This window comes from Chionomys nivalis, chromosome 7 (assembly GCF_950005125.1).
Source record: "Chionomys nivalis chromosome 7, mChiNiv1.1, whole genome shotgun sequence".
NCBI lineage: Eukaryota > Metazoa > Chordata > Mammalia > Rodentia > Cricetidae > Chionomys > Chionomys nivalis.
Window position 1 is genome coordinate 76,786,458 of NC_080092.1, and position 24,248 is coordinate 76,810,705.

A 24,248-nucleotide genomic window follows, 5' to 3' on the forward strand; every position below is an offset into this window, starting at 1 on the left:
TGCCTGTTGAGCCTCAAACCCCGGATAAATGGCTGAGGTACCCAATTTAACATATCAAAACAGACCTGGCCTCCAGGTTCTCCCAGCATCCCTCAGTCCTGACCTGTTACAGAATAAGGCAGACAGACCCTACTATTTACCCTTCCCCCGCCCCGCCCCCTGCTCTCCAGTTCTCCAGCCCAGGGTCTGGGCTGCCCTTCCCCTAGCCATTTTTTTGTTACCCGCCCATTTTGTTAACTTTTGCCCCTTGGCTGATGAACCTGCCCCCCCTTCTTCTCTTTTCTCCACCTCCTCCTCCTCTTTCTCTCCTCTTCTTTCCCTTCCCCTTCTCCTCACATGGCTCAGGGTCATGTTCATTCTGCACTCTCCCAAATGTCTCTGCCTCTGGCCTCGCTCTCTCTTATCTACAATAAACTTCCTCCTCCACCACACGCACCTAGGAACAAGCATGTCCTTCCTTTTTATTTTTTAATTTATCTGGCGCTGAACCTGGTGCTCCAGCCCTGGGACAAATGGCTGAGGTACGTATTCACCAGCGCAGACTGTGAGAACCAATCAGGGAGGCTGAGGTACGATGCAGAGTTCAAGGCAAGGAATTTGTGTGGAAGACCCTGACACTAAAACAAGCCAAAACACAAAACACAACAACAACAAAAAACCCTTCACCTCGACTGGAGAGGCTGCGGGTAGTGCCCAGCTAGAGAGTGCTGGCTTGTTCTGCACATGGTTCCAGATTCAGGGCCAAGAAGAGAAGGAAGGAAGCCAGGACTCCTAGCGCTGGGGTACATACTCAATGATAATGTCTTAAGTTTTGAGTGGAGTGGCGCTCGGGAGTAAGATGCTATGTGCCTGAGTGTGTGTGTGTGTGTGTGTGTGTGTGTGTGTGTGTGTGTGTGTGTGTGTGTACAGCAGAGGTCAGAAGGAGTTGGCTCCCCTGGAACTGGAATGACAGGCTGATGGGAAGCACACTGGGGGTGGTGGGAACAGAACTCAGATCCTCTGGAAGAGCAGCAAAGGCCCTCAACCTCTGGCCCGTCTCCCCAGGCCTGTGTAAGTGCTTTCTTACCAGACACAAGGCCCTGGATTTGATCCCTAGCACCAAGACAAGATGAAGCAAAGCTAAAAGTAGCACTAACATTCTCACTTTCCAAGTTATCCAGAGCATACATCAGGACAGAATAGATGGATTGCTGCCTATCTTTGGAGGCTCAACCCAAATATTTTCAGGAAGAATTGGTCTCTTTTAAATAAATTTGTGTATGGTATTGCTGAGCTAAACCTACCTCTCTCTCTCTCTCTCTCTCTCTCTCTCTCTCTCTCTCTCTCTCTCCTTTGTTTTTTGACAGGAAAGTTGTCATTGTCTTGTTTTGTTTTGTTTTGAGACAGGCTCCCACTTGCAGCCTAGGCTGCCCTGGAACTCTCTACGTAGCTTAAGCTGCTCTTAAACTTATAGCAATCCTCCTGCCTCAGTCTCCTGAGTACTAGGATTAAGAGGCAGGGAGCATCACACCTGACCTTGGAAAGTCTGATCAGTTCTGTTTTCTGTGAGGGAGGAGGAAATCTCGTTTATTCATTTAATCCCGTGAGGAAAACAATACATGTGAATGCCAGCAACACATACCAAGGGTTTTACGGGGTGTTGTGGACATGGTGAGCCATAGAAGGGAGTGTCTCCATTCTAACTGGAGTTTACAGCTCAAAAGTTTGCAGTGACCCAACTGAAAGCCTCACTAGGACACTCGTTAAAGAATGACAACCGGGGCTGGAGAGACGGCTCAGAGGTTGGGAGCGCTGACTGCTCTTCCAGAGGTCCTGAGTTCAATTCCCAGCAACCACATGGTGGCTCACAACCATCTGTAATGAGATCTGGCGCCCTCTTCTGGCCTGCAGGCATACATGGAGGCTGAACACTGTGTACATAATAAATAAATAAATCTTAAAAAAAAAAAAAAGAATGACAACTATAAGCCAGGCAATGGTGGCACATCGCACGCCTTTAAACCCAGAGCTCAGCTGGGCGGGCGGTGGTGGCGCACGCCTTTAATCCCAGCACTTGGGAGGCAGAGGCAGGTGGATCTCTGTGAGTTCGAGACCAGCCTGGTCTACAAGAGCTAGTTCCAGGACAGGCTCCAAAGCCACAGAGAAACCCTGTCTCGAAAAACCAAAATAAATAAATAAATAAATAAATAAATAAATAAATAAATAAATAAATAAATAAATAAATAAATAAATAAAAAACCCAGAGCTCAGGAGGTGGCGGCAGGCGGATCTCTGTGAGTTCGAGGCCAGCCTGGTCTACAAGAGCTAGTTCCAGGACAGGCTCTAAAGTTACAGAGAAACCCAGTCCCAAACACACACACACACACACACACACACGAATGACAACCATAGGTTTTTCTTAATTAGCTAGATAAGGGGTATCACGGAGATGGAGGAGTCCCCATAAAAGTCACCCATTGGCACAGACAATAAAGGGAAATTTTTGCATGTTGTGGCACATACCTGTAACTCCAGTACTTAGGAAATGGAGGCAGGAGACTCGAGTTCAAGGCTAGCCAGGGCCTCCTTGAGACCCTGTCCACCCACCATAAATAAATAAATAACAACAGCCAAAACAAAACAAAAATAGAAAGAGGGAAGGAGGGAGAGAAAGGAGAGGAGAGAGAACGGATATGGGAAGAGAGAGGGAAAGGAAAAGAAAATTCAGGAAGTGCCAGTGATGAGTACCAACTTAGTGCTTTCTGATCAGGAAAGTGATTCATTCAAGGCTGAGGAGTAGGAACCTCAGCGAGGTGGAGATAAAAGATACAGGGTTTGCAGGACATTGCTGAAAGGTGGAGATCTGATAAATCTCAGGCAACGAATATGTTAAGGTTTTTTTTTTTTTTTTTTTTTTTTCAAGACAGGGATTCAATGTGTAGCCCTGGCTGTTATGGAACTCGCTTTGTAGACCAGGATGGCCTGGCCTCGAACTCACAGAAATCTGCCTGCCTCTGCCTCCAGAGTGCTGGGATTAAAGCTGTGCACCACCTCACCTGGCAGTTAAGATTATCTTTTAATGGCAGAGGTTGTTAATTATAGAACTGCCCAGAGGCAAATGGCTTTCCGGATCTAATATCAAGGGGCTAGTTTCCAAACACAGGAGTTCTGGATAGACTGACTAAGGAATAGTGGCGGACGCCTGTAATCTTGAATTGAGGCAAAAGAAAGGCCACGAGTTCGAAGCCAGCTGGGCTACCCACCCTGTTATGAAACAAACAAAACCCCACCACTACCCACAAACTTTCTAGACTACAGTCGACCCCGCCTTGCCAGTTTAAAAGAAAAACAAAACTACGAAAACGCCCGACAGCCTTTGAAAGTGGGGCGGGCGGCTCGAGCCTCGCGCGGCACTCTGGGACTTGTAGTCTTGGACCCCCCCGAGTCCCATGATGCCGTGTGGCGGGTCATCGCGTCTGCGCGGTGCAGGCGGCGGGCAGCGCAGAGTGAGAGGCTCTTTTGTTCGGCTGAGGGGAGGGCCGCTGGTGGGGCCTGCGGTACGCCGCTTCAGCTTGGCGTTCGACTGCGGCCGCCCGGCTTTCTGCTCCTCTGGGCGCTACTCCCTCGGGCCGCCCGACGCCACGCGCTAAGAGCGCGGTACCGATTCCTCTCGGACTCTCGGGCGCTGCTACGAGGTGAAGAGGCGGGCTGGAGGTGGGGGGGGGGCGGCGGCGGCGGGAGGCCGCGGGCGGGCGAGGGCCGGGAACGGAAGACTGGAGCGAGAGGAGTTGGGGGCGCGGCCGGGCCCAGCGCCGGACGAGTCCGCTTCCCGCGCAGAGCTCGCGGGTTGCGGGAGTCTGGAGAGGGCGGGGCAGCGGATCCAGAGCCCGGGAGTCAAGTGGTTCCTGAAGAGCCCAGCCGTCGCTGGGTCAGCTCTTCACGAGCTGGACGGAATTGTTCGACTCCAGTGAGCGACTCTGGAGTTGGGCGGGAGAAGGAAAACTTTAGGACCTCGAGAAGGGGACAGGCTTGGCGCTTTGAGTGTGCATGGCACGGATCACTCTTCGTCCACTAAAGGTTTAGAAATGTAACCCGAGAAAGCGGACACGGTGGCAGCCGCGGGTAATCCCGGTAGCGCTCGGAGGAAAGAAAGGGAACCTGAGGGTATTGAGTCCAACTGACACTATCGGAGGAATTTCTCTTGCTAGGGTCACGAAAAAGTAACTTCCAGGAAACTTGGACAAGGGGGCTTGGACTGCTCAAGGTGTGCTAATGGAGAAGAGATCTGTTGAACAAATCTGGGAGCGAGGGGTCGGACATTTTCTTGACCTTGTGTAAAGGAGTTCTTGGGTTAAGGAAAGTGGAGGTCCAGAGCATGATCGTGTAAAATAGGAAGAGAAAGGGGGTGCTTCGGGGGGGGGGGTAGCTTGGTTTGCAGAGTGTATGCCTAGTGGACTGCAGACCCCTGGATCCAGTCTCCAGTACCACATAACTGGCTGGGTGTGTGGTGGCATGTACACGTAATCTTAGCAGAGGGTCAGAAGTTCAAAACCTTCTTGACTTCCAGTAAAGGGGCCGCTTTCTGCCTAGTAAAGGGGTCTGTAGTGTGAGTTGGGAGACTGTAAGAAAAAGGCAAGACTCATCAGATGGAAAGTGTTTGCTCTCGCTGGCCAATCCGAAAGACCTCAGTTTAACCCCTGGATCCCAGGTAAACGTGGAAAGAAAGAACCTATTCCAGAAAATTTCCTCCGACCTACACATGAGGATATGGCAGGAACCCACAAAAGCAGGCGTTGGCACACACAGTAATACTATTTTTACTAAAAAAAAAAAAAAAAAAAAGGATATGAGGGCTGGAGAGATGGCTAAGGTTAAGAGCACTGACTGCTCTTCCAGAGAACTTGGATTCAATTCCCAGCACCCACATGGCAGCTCACAACTGTCTCTAACTCCATGACACCCTCACACAGACATACATGCAGGCAAAATACCAGTGCAAATGAAATAAATTTTTAAAAAGTATATGAAATATGGAACTTACTTTTCCCAAGTTATCTGCCACTGAATTGTGTTCAGAATACTTCTTAAAAATGAGTTTTACTGCTGGGTGGTGGTGGCACAGGCCTTTAATCCCAGCACTCAGGAAGCAGAGGCAGGTAGATCTCTGAGAGAAACCCTGTCTCAAAACACCAAGAAAAAAGAATGAGTTTTACTAGAACATAAGGTATCCTCTCCCGTTTTGGGTTAAGAATCATGTCAGCAGTTTGGAATAGTTTCAGACGATCTAAGGTTTTGGGATAGATGTATGACTGCGATCAATAAATTAGTGCCTGTGCCCGTCCTTGGATGCTTTCTAGCTAGATATGAAAAGTGGTATATTGAAAAGACTCCAATCGTGCAGGGAGGTCAAGGCCTAGGGGAAACCCCCATGTTGAAACCACTTGCTCCTTAGTAAAGATTTGTGATGATGGGAGATCTTCAGTCACTTCTGGTTTTCTGATTGGTCACTCTTTTATAAATAACATTAAAATTGGTAAAATACTGTATGTGCACATGGGTGTACGGGATAATTTTGAGAAGTTCATTCTTCTACCATGGGTTCAGGGTATCAAACTCACCCATCAGACTTTCATGCGGAGCACTTCTACCTGCTAAACTACATCTGCAGCCCTCTGGACAATTCTTTTTTTTTTTTTTTTTTTTTTTTTTTTTTTTGGTTTTTCGAGACAGGGTTTCTCTGTGGTTTTGGAGCCTGTCCTGGAACTAGCTCATGTAGACCAGGCTGGCCTCCAACTCACAGAGATCCACCTGCCTCTGCCTCCCAAGTGCTGGGATTACCTCTGGACAATTCTTTCGGAGTAAAAGGCCCTTTTTGTTTTTCTCTGTTGTAGCCCTAGCTGTCCTGGAACTCACCCTGTAGACCAGGCTGGCTTTGAACTCAGAGGTCTGCTGCCTCTGCCCCCCAACTACTGGGATTAAAGGCATTTTTTATATTTATGTCTTTATTGTTTTATATTTTGAGACAGGTTCTGGCTCTGTATCGCTTGATATCCTAGAACTTGATACACACAACCGTCTGGTCTCAGATTCAGAGTTCTCCCTGCCTCTGTTTCCTGAGTGCTGGAATTAAGTAAGCTCTAGAACTTGGTAAACACAACAGTCTGGTCTCAGATTCAGAGTTCTCCCTGCCTCCGTCTCCTGAGTGCTGGAATTAAGTACACCAGCACACTCTGTTGTTTTAGTTTTTTTAAAGTGAGGTAGGGAGTGTGCCATGATACACTTGTGGAGATGAAAGAACAACTTTGGCCTCCTCTTGTACTGTTAGGCAAATTCTGGTGATTGAACTCTGGCTGTTAGGCTTTTAAGACAGAAACCTTTACCCACTGAACCAACTTGATAGCCCCATTTTCTAAATTTTGGGAACTAGACCTAGCAGAAATTGGTATGTGTAGATTTTCTTTTCTATGTACCATATTAGCTTAAAACTCATTCTGTAGCCCAGATTGGTCTTGAACTGAGATTATAGGTATGTACCACCTATATATGTGTGTCTTTGCTTACTTTTTGCAATCTAAAGAATTGAATCCAGGGCCTTTTACATGTTAGGCAAACAGGCACACTGAACTGCATCCAAGTTTGGCAAGCTTTCTACAGCTTCTACAAGCTTCTAGATTAAATTTGGGGAATGTTGGGCTGGTTTTTGTTTTCTTTTTCTGGTGGTGAAAGTGTGCTGAATTGAACTTCAAAACCCATGTGCTCTGTCATTGAGCTGTACTACAAAATCCTTAATGTCAGCTAGGCGATGTTTGTTTATGACTTTAATCTCTCAGCCCTTGGGAAGCAGAGGTAGGCAAATCTCTGAGTTCGAGGCCAGCCTGGTCTATAGAGCAAGTTCCAGGGTAGCTACGGCTGAAGGAAGCTGCACAGGGAAAACTTCCCTCAAGTTTGAAGAAAGCCTGGTCTAAATAATGAGTCCATGCCAGCCTGGACTATAAAATAATATTCTTTCTGAAAAAACAGGCTAGACTTTCTAGCTAACTTGGTGGGAAAAGGCATTTCCCACAAAGCCTGATTAATAACTTGTGTTTGATCCCAGGACCGACATATTAGAAGGAGGGACCTACCTTCTGAAAGTTACCCTCTGTCCCTGTGATCCCTGCTACTAACACTAAATACAGGTGTCGGAGGTAAAAAGATGAATCACATACTTGAGGCCAACCTAGGCTACAGAGTTGAGACCCTGGCACAAACAGGGGGGTGGGGGTGGGGCATGTGGATTTGCTCTGGATTTAATCCGTTCCAGCCAATTCTGCTCCCACAACCATGCTCAAAAAGCAAAAACAAACTACTACCCCTGCTTAACGTGTACATGGTTCCTGTTTTTCATCCAGATTTGCATCTGGAAAACATTTGCTTCACAAACAGCCAAATCAAAAGCCAACTAAAAGCAGTTTGGAAATGTGACTGGCACCAAAGCATACTGTACTACTGTGTGTGCCTTCATTTCTGTTTTGATTACTGGTGTGTAGTTGCCAGTTATTATAGCAAAGATACCTTGTCCTTGTTTTCAATTCTGGTTTCTTGATTGTCACTCCTAAAAAGCTGACAGCTTTGTACTTTGATTTCCTGATTATTTGGTTTTGAAACATCTTTCTTTATTAGGCATACAATGTTCATAATTTGCACAGGGCTCAGAATTCTGAGAGAAAATAGAAACAAAATGTTTTGGGGATCCCAAGGGAAGGAGAAATATTTGGTTAGGTTGGGTGAACTTTATGGGAGAAATACCATTTAGGCTAGGTCTTGAAGAAACTGTAGGGTTCTGACTGAATGAAACAATACGGTGTGGTTATATGCCCCTTGTGAGTGCTGGAAATTAAACTCAGGTCCTCTGGAAGAGCAGAGCAGCCAGTGCACTTAACTACTGAGCCACCTCTCCAGCCCTGAGATTTTGTTTGTTTGTTGAAATTTTGTAGCTCAGTGTGGGTATGTGTACGTGGGGATACTGCAGAGGCCAGGAGAGGAATCCCCTAGAGCTGGAGTTACACAGTTGTGCTAGGAAGCAAACTCAGATGATCCTCTGTAAATGCAGCAAGAGCTCTTAATTGCTGAGCCATCTGTCCCACCTCGGTATGGTTGTTATGCAAAAAGAGTCTGTATTGCACTTGTTAAGAGAATCGCAGAGTGGAATCCCAGCACTAGGGAAGCAGAGGCTAGCAAATCTCTGTGAGTTCGAGGCCAGCCTAGTCTACAAGAGCTAGTTCCAGGACAGGCTCCAAAGCTACAGAGAAATCTGTCTCGAAAAACAAAAAACAAAACAACAACAACAAAAAAAGTTCAAGAATCTGGTGGGGTGTGGTGTGGTAGCGGCCCACATTTAATCCCAGCATTTGGGAAGCAGAGGTGTGTGTGTGGGGGGGTGTCTCTAAGTTTGAGGCCAGTCTAATCTACAAAGGGAGCTCCAGGATAGCAAAGGCTAGACAGAGAAACCCTGTTTCAAAAAACAAAAGAAGAGTTCAAGCATCTTTGTGCATACCATTGAATGCTGAGAATGGAGGTCTAAGAGGCTGGGAAATGTCATGGCTCAGTTAGTAAAATGGTTCAGACCCGAGTACCTTTTACAGCAGGATGAGAGATGGAGTGAAGAATTGTCCAGATGCTAGGCGGCCAAATAGCCTGGGTAATACAGTATAGCATGAAGAAACAAGAAATTTAGCCTCAGGAAAACAAAGATTGAAGGAGAGAACTAACTCTAGCCAGGTTGTCCTCAAACTTCCACATGTGCACATCTGCATTCACAGTTAAGAATGTGTATTGTAATGGGTGCAGTGGGTCATGCCACCTTTAACGTCAGCACTGGAAAGGCAGGGGCAGGCAGATCTCTTTTTTCTTTTTTAATTTATGTATTTATTATGTATACAATATTCTATCTGTGTGTATGCCTGCAGGCCAGAAGAGGGCACCAGACCTTACTACAGATGGTTGTGAGTCACCATGTGGTTGCTAGGAATTGAACTCAGGACCTTTTGAAGAGCAGGCAATGCTCTTAGCCGCTGAGCCATCTCTCCAGGCAGGCAGATCTCTTGAGATTCAGGCCAGCCAAGGCTACATGTCACCAAAAAAAGTATATTGTTCTTTTAGAGGACCCTCAGTTACTAGCATCCACTATAGGAGGATCACAGTTATCAGTAACTTTATTTCCTCCCTTGGCAGAGTTTCTCTGTGTATAGTCTTAGCCGTCCTGGAACTCAACTCTGTAGATCAGGCTGTCCTCAAACTCTTAAGAGACTCATCTGCCTCTGCCCCCCATTCTCCTAGTGCTGGGATTAAAGGTATGTGTTACCACGCCCAGCAGTTTAATGGGTTTAAAAAAAAAAGTGTGTGTGTGTGTGTATGTGCATGCGCCTTAATGCATGTGGTGGTTGGACTCTATCCATCTTATTTGAGGCAGGATCTCTTTTTCTGTTAGGCTTTGTACTCTAGGCTAGTTGACCGGTGAGTTTCCTAGCAGTTCTGTCTCTAGGATTACAGATGCCCCCTGCCACTTCTGGTTTTGTGTAGCTGTGTGTCTGCATGTGAATGTATGCAGGTGCCTGGGGAGGCCAGAGGTGTCAGATCCCCTGGAGCTGGAGTTAGAGTTACAGAGCCCAACTCAAGTCATCTGGAAGATCTATCTCTAGGATCACAGATGGACCCTACCACTTCTGTCTTTGTGTAGCTGTATGTCTGCATATAGATGTCCTAGAGGTTCTTAGGTAGCTCTACACATTTCTGCCTCCCTTGCCCTGAAATTAGAAACACACACCCCTGTGCCTGTGTTAAAAGTGGTCTGGAGATCCAACTCAGATCCTCATACTTGCATGGTAAGTGCTTTACCAACTGAGATCCCTCCCCAGCCTTTGCCCATGCTTTTGTCAACTATAACCTGTGTCTACAATAGCTTCACAGGTTTCTTGTGCCTTTCCTATTTCTTTGAATAGTTAATACAAACTTCAGAAGCCAAACAAAATGCTTAATTTTGTATCTATTACACATACACACAAAATAAATCAGTAAATATAATACCAGACACATATATTAAGAACTAGATGTAGTACACAGTCAATCCCAACTATTCTGATTCAGAGGCAGGAGGAGCTCAAGTTTAAAGCCAGCTGGGCAGTTTAGCAAGAGTGTCTGAAAATAAGCGGCTGTGATGTGGTTCAGTGATAGAATGCTTAAAACCTAGCATATTCAAGGTCTTAGATTTAATCTCTACCTGAAAGAAAAACAGCAAGCATTATTCCTCATAAAACTTTTAAACTTGTATTTATTGTGTTTGTGCATGTATACACATACATGCATGCACATGCTGGTGCATGGATGGCAGTCTGTCCGGAGTTGGTTCTCTTCCTGCCACCTTGTGGGATTTGAAGGTGGAACGAAGGTCTTCAAGTCTGCCAGCCCTCTTCTGTATATATAATTGGCCCCTGGGAAGGTCTGTGAGAAAATTACAATGTTCTTTCTTTGACCCGTGCTTTTAATTTTAATCACTTGGGAGGTAGAGGCAGGCAGATCTCGGGGCCAGCCTGGTCTACAGAGTGAGTTCCAGGACAGCCAAGGCAACACAGAAATCCTGGGGTGGGAGAGAGGGGCAGCAAGGTGGCTCAGTGAGTAAAAGTGCTTGCTGTGCAAAAGTGTTGATCTGAATTTCATCCTTTGAACTTTCATTGGGTCAAGCAGAGGTGGCGCTCACCTTTAATCCCAGCACTCCGGAGGCAAAGGCAGGAGGAGCTACAGAGAGTTCTGGGACAGCCAGGACTATAGAGAAAAACTCTGTATGTTGGAAGGAGAAAGCCAGCTTCCTGAAAGTTGTCCTTTGACCATCATATCCAAACTGTGGTGTATATGCACCCACATATATCTATCATACATCATACACAATAATTTTTAAAAATTCTTTTAGTATGTGTGTGTGTTGCTCTTATAGCTCAGGTTGCCAATAACTTGGAACCTTCCTGCCTTTCCTATTAAACCTCCTGCAATTATAGGCACTTTTGTGCATGGTTTTATTTGTTTGTTTGTTTTCTCCGTTGCTGGGAGTTACACCAAAGGACTCATGTACAAGCTAAACATTATACTACCAAGCCCAGTTTTCCAAAACATTCTTGGATAGCATACTGTCAAGTTCAGATTACCTCTGAGCTCTGGAAAAGTTGCCCTTTGTTTTCTTACATTCAGCTTCAGAAAGGTAGGGATCATTTCTTATTTTCTTGAGTCTCTAGAATTCAGCACAATATCTAGAATTTGAGCTTCTACATATATAGTAAAACGTTGTCCAAGGACCCTGGTAATAACAGTTTATCCCCAGATTGGGGTATTAAACTAATGCAGAACAGTGCTCTTTCTTTGTCTTGGTTTGTTTGCCATGTTCCTTTGGGGAGGTGAGGAGATTGAGACAGAATCCTCAATCTAGTCCACGTTGACCTTAAACTTCTTATTCCCCTGCCTCTGCCTCCTGTATTGTGGGATTATAGGCCTGTGCCTCTACACCTGGCCCATCTGCTTCATTCTTTTTATCTTGTTCTGGATAATTGATCATTCATTTCTAAGATTTTAGCCAATTTTGTTTTACTGTGATATGTTACAGCACCATCTACTGACACAAATTGGTAATTTTAAGGCTTTTGGGCACTTTTACCATTAAAGGTATTCTGAACACTTTATAATATGGCACCCAAGAATGTTTTGGGAAATGGGATATTGCTCTGGTCTACAGAGCAAGTTCCAGGATAGCCAGGGAAAAAAAGAGAAACAATGTCTCAGAAAAAAAAGAAAGGAAGAAAATGATTTAAGAAAAAAAAAAACTAAAATATCAGAATTGAATATACTAAAGGTAAGAGATTTATAGAGAACTAAATTTTTTTTTTTTTTTGGTTTTTTGAGACAGGGTTTCTCTGTGTAACAGTCCTTGCTATTTTGGAACTTGCTTTGTAGACTAGGTTGGCCTCTAACTCACTGAGATCTGCCTGCCTCTGCCTCACGAGTGCTGGGATTGAAGGAGTGTATCATCGCCTCCACCTGGCAGGAATTAAAAATTTTTATATTAGAAAAAATATAAGCTGGGTAGTGGTGACACATACCTTTAATTCCAGCATCGGGAGGCAGAGGCAGGAGGATCTCAGTGGGTTAGAGGCCAATCTGGTCTACAGAGTGAATTCCAGGACAGGCTCCAAAGCCATATAAAGAACGCCTGTTTGGGGGGTGGGGGGGGGCCTGAAAAAAAAATGTGTGTGTGTATATAAAATGTGTGTGTGTGTCCCCATGAGTTTCCTGAGTTAGGGTATTATATAGACAAGAATAACCTTGAACTCCTTGGTTCTTCTGCTATGGTCACACGTACTAGTGCACCACCATGCCCAGTTTTGGGGGTAAAATGCAGGAATTATTCATGTGAGACAAGCTCTCCACCAACTGACCTGTATCCCCAGCCACATTTGGGGATTTTCATCAAACAAAACCAACTTCAACGTCTCAACATGAAAGAACAAGCTGGGGCTGGAGAGATGGCTCAGTGGTTAAGAACATTGCCTGCTCTTCCAAAGGTCCTGAGTTCAATTCCCGGCAACCACATGGTGGCTCACAACCATCTGTAATGAGGTCTGGTGCCCTCTTCTGGCCTTCAGGTATACGCACAAGACAGAATATTGTATACATAATAAATAAATAAATATTTAAAAAAAAAAGAACAAGCTGTTTCACCCATATATAATTATGTGTGTGGGTGTGTGTTGTGTTCATGTGTTTAAGCTTGGGGTTTGTTGTTGTTTTTAATTATTTCATCTGTATTGGTGTTTTGCCTGAGTGTGTGTATGTGTGAGGGTGTCTGATCCTCTGGAACTGGAGTTACAGACAGTTGTGAGCTGCCATGTTGGTGCTGAAAACTGAACCCAGGTCCTCTAGACTCCTAACTGCTGATCCATCTCTCCAGCCCAAAGCATGTTTTAGGAAAGAATAAAACTCCAAGGTAAAGCACTCGCCGTGCAAGCCAGATGGGCTTGTTTTTTATGTGGAACCCGTGTGAAGGTGGGAGGAGAACCAATGGTACAAAGTTGTCTTGCCTCAAGGAAGATGAACTATGCAGTGTCTGTGATAGCTACCTTCCTCCTGTCCCCTGCTTATTTTCTAAATTATTACAATACTCAGCTTAAATAAACAGCTATTCTGGTGCCTTTTCTAAGCAGGCCTGAGTCTTAGAAATAAATTATAACGTAAACTAGGTCAAAAAAAACAATGATTTAGGGCTGTAGCTTAATGCCTAGCATTCTTGAAACCCATGATTTAATTCCTAGTACTGCCAAAGGGGAGCAATGGAAGTTAGCTGAAGCTGTAGCACAGTTGACAGAGTGCTTTCTTGCCTTTCTTGTATAGTTCACAAAGCCTTGGGTTCAATCTTTTAGCACCATATAGGTGGATGTGGTATATACCTATAATCCCAGCACTCAGGGAAGAAGAGACTGAGGATCATAAGTTCAAGGTCATGTTCTGCTATGTCTCAAGTTCCAGGCCAACCTGGGTAAGGTAGCTTAGCCAAGCCCAAGAACCATATGGAGCTGACTCCCACAAATTGTTCCTTGACCTCATGACACCCATGTACATACTAAGTAAATGTAGTAAAAGAACTTTTTAAGTTTAAGCTGTGAATTTATGGTGACATTCAAGAAAAGCGAAGTGAAAAACAAAGGGACTTTTTAGCTGGACATGGCAGCACACATCTTATAATCCCAGTACTTGAAAGGTAGAGACCAGATCAGTGGTTCAAAGCCAGCCTGGGCTATTTGAGATCCTGTCCGTCTGTGCCCCCCCCCCAAAAAAAAAGTCAGATAATTAAATATATATAGCTGATCCGACATAGTATTTTGTGGCAAAGGGATATTAGGTTTTAATATAAATTTAGACTTAGTATAAAAGTTGTAAATGTATATAAGAATTAATAAATCCTTCCACTCATTGTAGTATATATCTATAATTCTAACACTTAGAAAGCTGAGGACAGCTTGGGCTTCATATTAAGTCCTTGCCCAGAAAGGACATTAATTTTGCTGTGAAATTAATAATTGTGGCTAACTTCTTTGCAAACCTCAAAACATGGTTGTGAAATGGAGGTAAGTAGAGCATTCTAAGCAGTGTCTATCACCTATGGTTTCCCTCGCTATCCAGGATTTATCCAGTACGTGTGCCCCGATGTGATGGCCTTTATTTCCTTTGTAATTTTAGCAGTGTCACCCTTTACACCGGAAAGCTGGCGGGTGCTATGGGAAAAAAACAGAACAAGAAGAAAGTGGAGGAGGTACTAGAAGAAGAGGAAGAAGAATATGTAGTGGAAAAAGTTCTCGATCGACGAGTTGTCAAGGGCAAAGTGGAATATCTTCTAAAATGGAAGGGTTTCTCAGAGTAAGTTTCATTGACACAAGTCAGTTCATTTGCTCTGAGGAGTCCTGATATGCTCGTTACCTCATCTGTGGTGGGTATACCTTGGTTCAGTCCTGACCTCCACAGCTGATAGTCTACTGAGGAAGGATCTATATGCAGAATACTATAGTATATGACAGGCTTTTGTTACATTTGTGTATGTGTGCATGTGTGCCATGTAAGTCCTGGGATGAGAGTCGGTTCTTAAGGCTTGGTGGATGATTCATTTTTCCAGTTAAGCCATCTTACCAGTCCACGACAGTGATTCCGAGGAGCAGATGGCCCACTTTTTCAAAAAAGTAGTCTTTCCTTGAAGAAGGCAAATTTCTAAGCCTTTTGGTCTGTACCCTCCCCTACTAGGAAAGTTCTTAATCTTGAAGAGAAATCAGCTGTTCATTATCATTTAACTCTCTTTCAAGACTGGCTCTTCTCTTAGTTAAAAATGTTGACGTAAGTGGAAGCATGACTTGTTACCTTGCTGATTTCAGTGAGGACAACACATGGGAGCCAGAAGAGAACCTGGATTGCCCTGACCTTATTGCTGAGTTTCTACAGTCACAGAAAACAGCTCACGAGACAGACAAATCAGAGGGAGGCAAGCGCAAAGCTGATTCTGATTCGGAAGATAAGGGGGAAGAAAGCAAACCAAAGAAGAAGAAAGAAGAGGTGAGACTTGGAATAGGAATCTTCTCCAGCCAGAGGCCAGATCATTCCAGCAGTTTGATCTTACCTCATCTCTCTCCTGTCCTCCCCTTCTTTTTCTTTTAAATTTTTATTTATTTATTTTGGATAAGGTCTTGCATAGTAGCCTAGGCTGGCCTCAAACTTGTGGCAATTTTCCTTAGCCTTCTAAGTGTTGGGATTACAGTTATGAGCTACCATGCTTGAACTTCTTCTCCCTTTGAATCTCAGCAGTCATGCATGTCCTCTCTGTCCTTCAGAAATAAGCTAATGTTTTAAAGGATTTGGGGGGCCAACCATAGACATACCTGTAATCCTAGCACGGAGGATCAAGGACAAGGGCCTGGACTACAGGAGATTGGGTCTCAGTGAACATACAAAAGAACAACAAAAAGGATTTGGTACTTACTCTTGTAAAGTGATCTAATTTAATCTTTTTATCCATGGCACAAGAATGATGAGGCAGGGGCTTTAACTTAGCACTGACTGCTCTTCAGAAGTCCTGAGTTCCACTCCTAGCAATCACATGATGGCTCACAACCATCTATAGTGGGATCTGATGCCCTCTTCTGGCATAAAGGCGTACATGCAGATAGAGCACTCATAAAATAAGTAAAATCATCTTTTTAAAAAAGAATGGTAACATGTAGCAGTTACTGGAGACTCATGACAGCAACTGAATTCATTTCCTGTCAATAGATCATTTTCAATGTTTTGATCACTAAAGATATAAGATAGATGTTTTGTCTTTAGTATCTTAAGTAATTTACCTTTGAAGAAACATATAACCATATGCTAATAAAATTGTTCTGCCCATCTGGTTTTTACAGTCAGAAAAGCCACGAGGCTTTGCCCGGGGTTTGGAGCCTGAGCGGATTATTGGAGCTACTGACTCCAGTGGAGAACTCATGTTCCTGATGAAATGGTGAGTCTACCAGTGGCTCTGTATGGTTGTTTTTTCCTTCTCCCATCTGTTCTATGCCAGAGGAAAGAGCTGGACCTTCGAAATTCCAGTCGCCCAGGTGTGAAATCTTTAAGATGACATAGTCCTTCGATAGTGAACCTCGACCTGACTACAAACCTGGACTCATGAGTTACAGGTAGGGGCCCTTAGGATTTACAGATTTTTTTTCCCTGTCTGTAGGTTGGAGAGACTATGGAGAGGAACCACATTTCAGTTCTGTGGAGTAAAACAGAAAATTCTGAAATGTGATTGAATCACCCTCCTTCTCTGCCACCTCCTTTGTAAAGATCAGGCTGACCCCATAAACAGGATTCTGTTCTTGTTTGAGGGTTAGGAAAGAATTTATAGAATTTAGTTTGAAGATTCTAAATTTTCAAAATCAGCCAGCAGGGGTCAGTAAAGCCTCGACTGTTTACTGTTACTGAGCGTAATGTAAGCCTGCTTCTCTGTTATAAATACTAGTGTGATAGTGCTGACTTGGTCTAAGGAGAAACAGTAGGTAGTTTGTTAGCGCTAGCCAGTATCACCTGCTGAACATGCTTGTATTTGCTGTTTTATGTGCTGCCAGCATAGTAGTAGGTTTCTGTGACTAGCATGAACCACAGTTTCACTAGCAATGGGAAATTTTTCATCTGCAGTCCGTTTCTGACCAGAATATTGTCAAGCAGCACATAACAGTACTTTCAAACAGTAGTGAAGAGGAGTTCAAGTTGGTAAAAGTAATTGACTGTTTTCATTTGTTTGATTTTTGCTTTTTGAGACAGTTTTACTCTAGCCTAGGCTTTCATTGAGCTTGAAATCCTCCTGCCCCTGACTGTGCTGAGATACAGGGACATGCCACCTTGACGGACTAGGAGGAGTAAGTGTTAAGCCATTGCCAGTTAAAATAGGATTGTCAAGGCTTTGTCCTTTGATTGGTCTAGAACTTTCTCTGAACTGGTATCTATGGTGGCTCTTCCCTAGATAATGATTGACGAGGTTTTGTTAACTTCAATACAGGTAAAGAAGACCTGGGTTATAATTAACTAACCACCTATTTCTTCCTGTGTGTTCCTTCAGTATTACTGATTCTGACCCTTATTTAGCTTATTTCTTCTAACTTATAGAAGAAAAACTGAATAATATGACATGTTAAGTAGTCTAGCTAAAATACACTTGCCCTGTAAATGACCAATGTGAGTCACAGGAGTGTCTCCATATTTTTTGGGGTGTGGTTCTACACATTTATAATCCCAGTACTCAGATAAAATGGAAGTATCAAAAGTTGGAGGCCAGCCTGACCTAGAGTAAGATGAAGTTGTAGCTTTGGAGCCTGTGCTAGAACTAGCTCTTATAGACTGGGCTGGCCTTGGACTCAAAAGATCCTCCTGCCTCTGCCTCCTGAGTGCTGTGATTAAAGGCATGTGCCAGCAAGATGTTTTTTTTTTTTTTTTGGTTTTTTTCGAGACAGGGTTTCTCTGTAAACACACACACACACCTAAGAGCCAGCTGTAATACCCCATATATTGCATAATAACCCATATATTGTAATAACCCATATATTGGGATTAAAGGCGTGCGCCACCACTGCCAGGTGGGCATTGGTTATCTTACTGCTGTATCTAAAGTTAAGATTTGGGTGTTGGGCTAGGGGTGTGGCTGACACATAAAATCTGTGGCTTTAATCCCTAACCCTACAAAAACAGAAAACAAATCCAAACCTTTTGATAGGAACTTGACTTACTGGCAGAGGGCTTGCCTAGTATGTGCAAGGCCCATGTTTTAATTCCTAGCATCTACTCCCTCACCTCTAAAATATTGAATGTTGATTTAAAAACCCAAGGCTTTAAAAAGTTACACATGAGTTCGAGACCAGCCTGGTCTACAAGAGCTAGTTCCAGGACAGGCTCCAAAACCACAGAGAAACCCTGTCTCGAAAAACCAAAAAAAAAAAAAAAAAAGTTACACATGGCCAGGTGTGTCCATGCCTTTAATCCCAGCAGTCAGTGGTAGAGGTAAGTGGATCTCTTTGAGTTTGAGGCCAGCCCGGTCTACATATCAAGTTGTAGAACTACATTCAGCAGTGGTTCTTAGTCTGTGGGTCACCTAAGACCATTGGAAAACATATTTGTATTAAAATTCATAACTGCAGTAAAATCATGTTACAAAGTAGCAAAAGAAGTAACTTTATGCTTGAGGTCACCACAATAAGAACTGTATTAAATGGTCACAGCATTAGGAAGGTGGAGAACCACTGACAGACCCTATTTCAAACAAACAACAGCAAAAAGTGATGTATGTTTACACCCATGGCTCAGGATATAGTTGTAGAGGGCTTTCTTAGCATACATGTGACTCTAGCTTCCATCCCTAATACCACATCCATGTACTTGTATAATCTCTTCCAGAAGACTCAAGTTCAGTTCCCAGTGCCCGCATTGTAGCTCACTACTTTATCTAACTCCAGTTCCAGAGACTCCAGGGGTGTAGACGTACATGTGGTGTACATAACATATATTCAGACAAAACACTCATACACATAAAATTATTATTTTTATTATAACCTGATTTTCTAGGAAAGTGGAGGTACCTGTCTATAAAAGAGAGTTATAGGTTAGATACCCCATAAGGATTTAAGTACATTTTCCACCATCTTGGGTATTTTTTGGGTTTTTGAGACAGGGTTTCTCTGTGTAATAGCCCTACCTGTCCTGGAACTAGCTCTTGTAGACCAAACTGGCCTCAAACTCACAGAGGTCCACCTGTTTCTGCCTCCCAAGTGCTGGGGCACTACCACCTAGGCTTCTTGGTATTTCTTGTGGAAGCTTAACCATATTGGCTTATTCTCTTGGTTCCCTGTGACTCTGGAGTCTTGTTTTTGTTCCGGTTTGAGGTGGTGCTGTGTCAGATTCTGCCGGTATTTGTTGCCTGCCCCATGCTGCTGCCTCTGTCTGGGACAGACCCAGTGACCTGAGGATAAATGAATAGGAGTTTACTCCTAGTTACTATAATGTATGCCATTTTCAGATTTTTAGGCTATGAAAATTTGGGAAAACAATAGAGAATTACATCACAGTACCTTTGTTTTCTACCTTCTCATGTTGGAGCACTATTTTAAAATACATGGCGATAGTGTGCGGGTGGCATGTGGTGGTGTTAAACAGTATGTTATGAGTGAGCAGGATTGTGCCCGATCAGTATTAGTCGTCCTCTTACAAAGAGAAAGCCGTGTGCACGGGCTGGGATATAGTTTTGCTTCCCATCCACCCTCTGAATGCTAATTAAGCTTTCTTTGACCTTTTCCAAAGAACTAGTTGAATCAGGTGACTTATCTTTTGACAAAGACCCCTAGAGGGGATTTTTGTCAGGAGAAAGGGAAATCTTTGAGGGTATCGTGTGACAAAATCCACCCAGGAAATGCAGCTTGCGTCCTGTTTTCCTCGTTTGTTTCTGAAATTTAGACTTCTAAGGCCCTATTCCCTGGGTGATCCGAATTAGGAGACCACAGCAGCTGATCTCAAGGTTTCTTTGTGCTTTGTTCTGCAGGAAAAACTCTGATGAGGCTGACCTGGTCCCTGCCAAGGAAGCCAATGTCAAGTGCCCACAGGTTGTCATATCCTTCTATGAGGAAAGGCTCACGTGGCATTCCTACCCCTCAGAGGATGATGACAAAAAAGACGACAAGAATTAGCCCTCTTGAGTGCCAGCCCCTGTCACCTTCGACTGTGGGTTCCAAGTGGGGAGGGAAGGAGTTCTACTTGTCTTGACGCCGTAGAGGTGGCTTGAGAAGATGTCCTTTGAAGAGCCAGCGTAGTTTCTGTGCCCTGCAGCAGCCCAAGTGCTTTAACTCGTTTCAAGCTGTATAGTTTGCACACCCATCCCAGTGGAGGGGAAGGGGTAAGTGTTTCAAGGCAACCCGTTCTGCGCTTTGCTAAGAAAGCGGAGGGCCTTCCATGAAGGACAAAACCTGCAGAACTGGGGTGTGGGAGAGCAAAGATACTGTCTATCTTCAAAGAGCATCTCCACAACCCACAGCCTTCTTCCCAATAGTGTTAACTGCATTTTTACAGCCTAGCATGTGTGTAGTTTTTTGGCTATTACTGGTATATTCATTAGGGGTGGGAGGGTTGGGGCAGGGAGGAAGGGAGATGGGTGGAATCATTTTGGTTAAAATTTGGGACCTGATTGGGGAAATGGTGAAACAGTAGAAAGAACAGCTAACTAATCAATTGGTTCTATGTCAATATTTTGCCTTTTCAAAAAATTATATTGGCACCATTAATGAGGATTGAGAGACTTAAAAAATCTGTGAATGCTGAAACCTATAGCCAAGGTGCTCCCTACCTGAGCTCATTGTGGCCCACAAAGGACAGAGCCAGTTCCCAAGTTACCAAAGCTGCCATTTGAAGGTGGAAACTGACTGAGGAGGGACAATTTTATTGGAGAGTATAAGCAGGCAGATCATTCTGCCTTAGAGGTGCTAATTCCTGAAATTGGAGAAAAAGACCTTTCTCTAATTACGAAGTTACAATATCAGTTTGTCCATCCAAGCCACTGGCTCAAGTATTGCAGGAGGGCCTATGGGAGGTGGGAGCAGAGGGCCTGCGCTCTTAGGGTGGAAACTCTTGGAGCCTCTGTTTTTTTGGTGTGGTGTTTTGTTTTATTTTTGGGTTTTTTTTGTTGTTGTTTTGGTTTTTTTTTTTTAGTTTTGGTTTTTGTTTTATTTTGGGTTTTTTTTTTTTTTTTCTTCAGCTATGAACCCTGAAACTGCTTGTGGCAGGTTCAGTTACTGACAGCACAAATTCCATTGAGTCAATTAAGGGTTGAATGACTTCACAAGCCCTGGTCTCAGGAGATTAACTTTCATATTGGGGTAGTGGTTCATTTAAAAATACAAGATCTTCGGATTAACTGATGTCAAAGATCCTGTCTTGAATCATGAGATCCATCAATTTTTAGTATTGTCTAGACCTGCATTTAGGACTACATTGTAAAATCTTTTAAAGCATGTGTTAGATATATGTGAAAATTTTGTTTAAATGTAAACTTCATACCATACTGTCAGTTTTTGTCTTAATAAAACTATAGATTTATAATTCCTGATTTCTGTCTTTTTTTTTTTATTTAAAGAAAAAAAAGACCAGGTTTCCTTCCCCTGTGTTGCCCACTCTGGCTTGGAACTTTGAATCTACCTATGTCTACTTCCCAGAATTGGGATCACACAGGTGCATATATCAAGGCATTGAGTTACCAGAAACCCCTCTTGGCATCAGTTCAGCTTGTTGGAAGTAGCTACCATGGCTTCATGAATGACTGTAGATGAACACTGCAGGCTTGAAATCTGATGTCCTTTTTTTTAAAAAAAAAAAAAAAAAACCTAGCCGGGCGATGGTGGCGCACGCCTTTAATCCCAGCACTTGGGAGGCAGAGGCAGGCGGATCTCTGTGAGTTCGAGACCAGCCTGGTCTACAGAGCTAGTTCCAGGACAGGCTCCAAAGCCACAGAGAAACCCTGTCTCGAAAAACCAAAAAAAAAAAACCTAGACCTAGCTCTTGTAGACCAGGCTGGCCTCGAACTCAACAGAGATCTGCCCGCCTCGGCCTCCCCTCCTGAGTGCTGGGATTAAAGGTATGTGCCACCACCACCTAGCTGGTCTCAAGTTTTTGATGTAGTAAATGCTTGAATAATTGCTGTACATATTGTAAGAACTGGCATATTCTTTCATATTGCTGGGAAAATATGTACTGGTAACACTTCCCACTTGAAAATAGGTGTTTCGTGAACTAGCTTAATCAGTTGGATGGATGGCATTAGCAGAAATCAACTCCAAAAAGTTTTAGGAACTGACACTTTTTTGTTATTGTTTTGTTTTTCCAGATAAGGTTTGGTTTTTTTTTTAATTGAAAAAAAAAAAATTTCCGCCTCCTAGATAAGGTTTGTTTAACCACCCTGGCTATCCTGAAACTAGTTCCGTAGACCAGTAGACCAGGCTGTCCTCAAATTTACGGAGATTCACCTGCCCCAGCCAATCATCTGTCTTCTTAAAGACATTTTTTTTTCTGCCTATAATTCTGGAACCCAACTAGGAATAGATCTTTCTTGCTGTTTCTTATTGTATGATGCCTGCATGTCTGTGTACCACTTGTGTGTCCAGTGTATGAAGACCAGAAGAGAGCACATGATACAGGCTGTTGTGACCCATCTAGTATGAGTGCTGGGAGTCAAACCAGGGTCCTCTGGAAGCACAGCCAGTGTTCGTATCCACTGAGTCATCTCTCCAGCCCTGTATATACATAGATGTTAAAGTAAGAGGACAACTTTATGAAGTTGGGTTCAGGGAACCAGGCTCAGATTGCTTGTGGTGCTTTACGTGCCATGCCATCTCTAGCACTTGTTTATGTATTTTTAAAATAATTTTATGTATATTGGTATGAATGTGTCAGATTCCCCTGGAACCATAGTTACAGACAGTTGTAAACTCCCATATGGTTGCTGGGAATTGAACCCTGGTCCTCTGGAAGACAGTGCTCTTAACCCCAGCTGCCTTGTTTATGTATTTTAAGACAGAGTTTTTACTCTAACCCAGGCTAGCCTGAAATTTATTATTTAGCTCAGAATTACCTTAAACCCAGTGACCCTCTTTTCTTAGTTCCCCCAAATACTAGGGTTATAGGCATGTGTTACAAGGGCAGCTCTATTCTTGTCTGGGTTTGTTATTTTTTTCAGGACACAGTTTCTGTGTAGTTTTGGAGCCTGTACTGGAACTAGCTCTTGTAGACCACTCTGGTCTCAAACTCAGAGATCTGCCTGCTTCTGCCTTCCAAGTGCTGGGATTAAAGGTGTGCGCCACCTCTGCCCAGCTTGGTTTTTTGTCGTTTTGTGTATAGTCATGGCTGGCCCGGAACTCCCTATGGATACTGGGCTGGTTTAATCAGTGAGCCTGTCTGTGTGTGTACATGAGTGCAGGTGCCTAGATTCCCATGGAGCTAGACTTACAGGTAGTTTTGAGCAGCTTGGGTGCTGAGAGGTCACTGAGTCTCCAGGAACTGGAGTTACAGATCGTTGTGAGTTGCCATGTGGGTGCAGATAACTGAATCTGAGTATTCTGTGTGTGCTCTGAACTGCTGAACCATCTTTCAAGTCCCCCACTCTCTGCTTGTCATTTTATTTAGTTAGGGTTTGCTTGTTGCTGAAGGGCCTGAGTCTTCTATGTAGTCCAGCCCAGGCTGGCCTTGAACACTTGATCTTCTTCCCTCAGATCTCAATCCACCACCACCCCTTTTTTGGTTTTTCAAGACAGACTTTCTCTGGGTTGCATTGGCTGTCCTGGAACCTGCTCTAGACCAGCCTCCAGAGTGCTGGGATTAAAGGCATGCGCCACCACCACCTTTTTTCCCCTTTTCTTTTTTTAAAGAGAATATTACGTATAGTGTTCTGCTGGTATGTATGCCTGCAGGCACCAGGTCTCATTACAGATTGTTGTGAGCCACTGTGTGGTTGCTGGGAATTGAACTCGGCCAGTGCTCTTAACCTCTGAGCCATCTCTCCAGCCTGAGGTGTGCTTTTGTTTTACATGTATGAGTGTTTTGTATGCATGCCTGGTGCCCGCAGAATTTAGAAGAAGGTATCAGCTTTCCAACTGGAGTTAAGGATGGTTGCCAGCACTGGCGAGGCAGAGGCAAGCAGATCTCTGAGTTCAAGGCCAGCCTATTCTACAGAGTTCTAGGACAGCCAATGCTGTTAGAGAAACCCTGTCTCAATAAATAAAATCTTCCCACCAGGCAGGGGTGGGAAGAACACACTTTTAATCCCAGCACTCAGGAGTTAGAGGCAGCAGACTCTCTTGAGTTTGAGGGCAGCCAGGGCTACACAGAGAAACCTTACTGTAAAAATAATAATCTGCCATTCTCCTTCAGGGGAGATGTGCACGTGTGTTCCCTGACAATTTTCTTTTTCCTGTCTTGAAACAAGGTCTCATCTGTGTAGCCGAGGCTGGCCTTAAACTCAGATAGGCTTACATTACGAAGACCAATTAGCACATTTCCAGATAGAAAGTTTAAGAGTAATTTTGTCTGAAGTGATTGTTGTAGATACATATGCAAAATTGTTCATTATAAATCAGTACAACAAAGTTGGGGAGATGGCTCAGCAGTTAGGAGTGCTTGCTGTTCTTACAAAGGACTAGAATTTAGTT

The 24,248-nt window shown here is 43.9% G+C and overlaps 1 protein-coding gene across 2 annotated transcripts; it reads left to right on the top strand.

Annotated features, from left to right (window-relative positions):
• Positions 1–3,473: 3,473 nt before the first annotated feature.
• Cbx1 (chromobox 1) lies at positions 3,474–21,151 on the top strand. Of its 2 annotated transcripts, none has more exons than XM_057776688.1 (5): positions 3,474–3,674; positions 14,236–14,412; positions 14,919–15,096; positions 15,942–16,036; positions 19,601–21,151. In XM_057776688.1, the coding sequence occupies exons 2-5, from the start codon at positions 14,273–14,275 to the stop codon at positions 19,743–19,745; spliced, it is 558 nt and encodes a 185-aa protein (XP_057632671.1). In that variant the 5' UTR covers positions 3,474–3,674; positions 14,236–14,272; the 3' UTR covers positions 19,746–21,151. The 2 variants fall into 2 exon arrangements, with proteins under 2 accessions (XP_057632671.1, XP_057632672.1); XM_057776689.1 differs by having other exon boundaries at positions 14,239–14,412.
• The last annotated feature ends 3,097 nt before the right edge of the window (positions 21,152–24,248 follow it).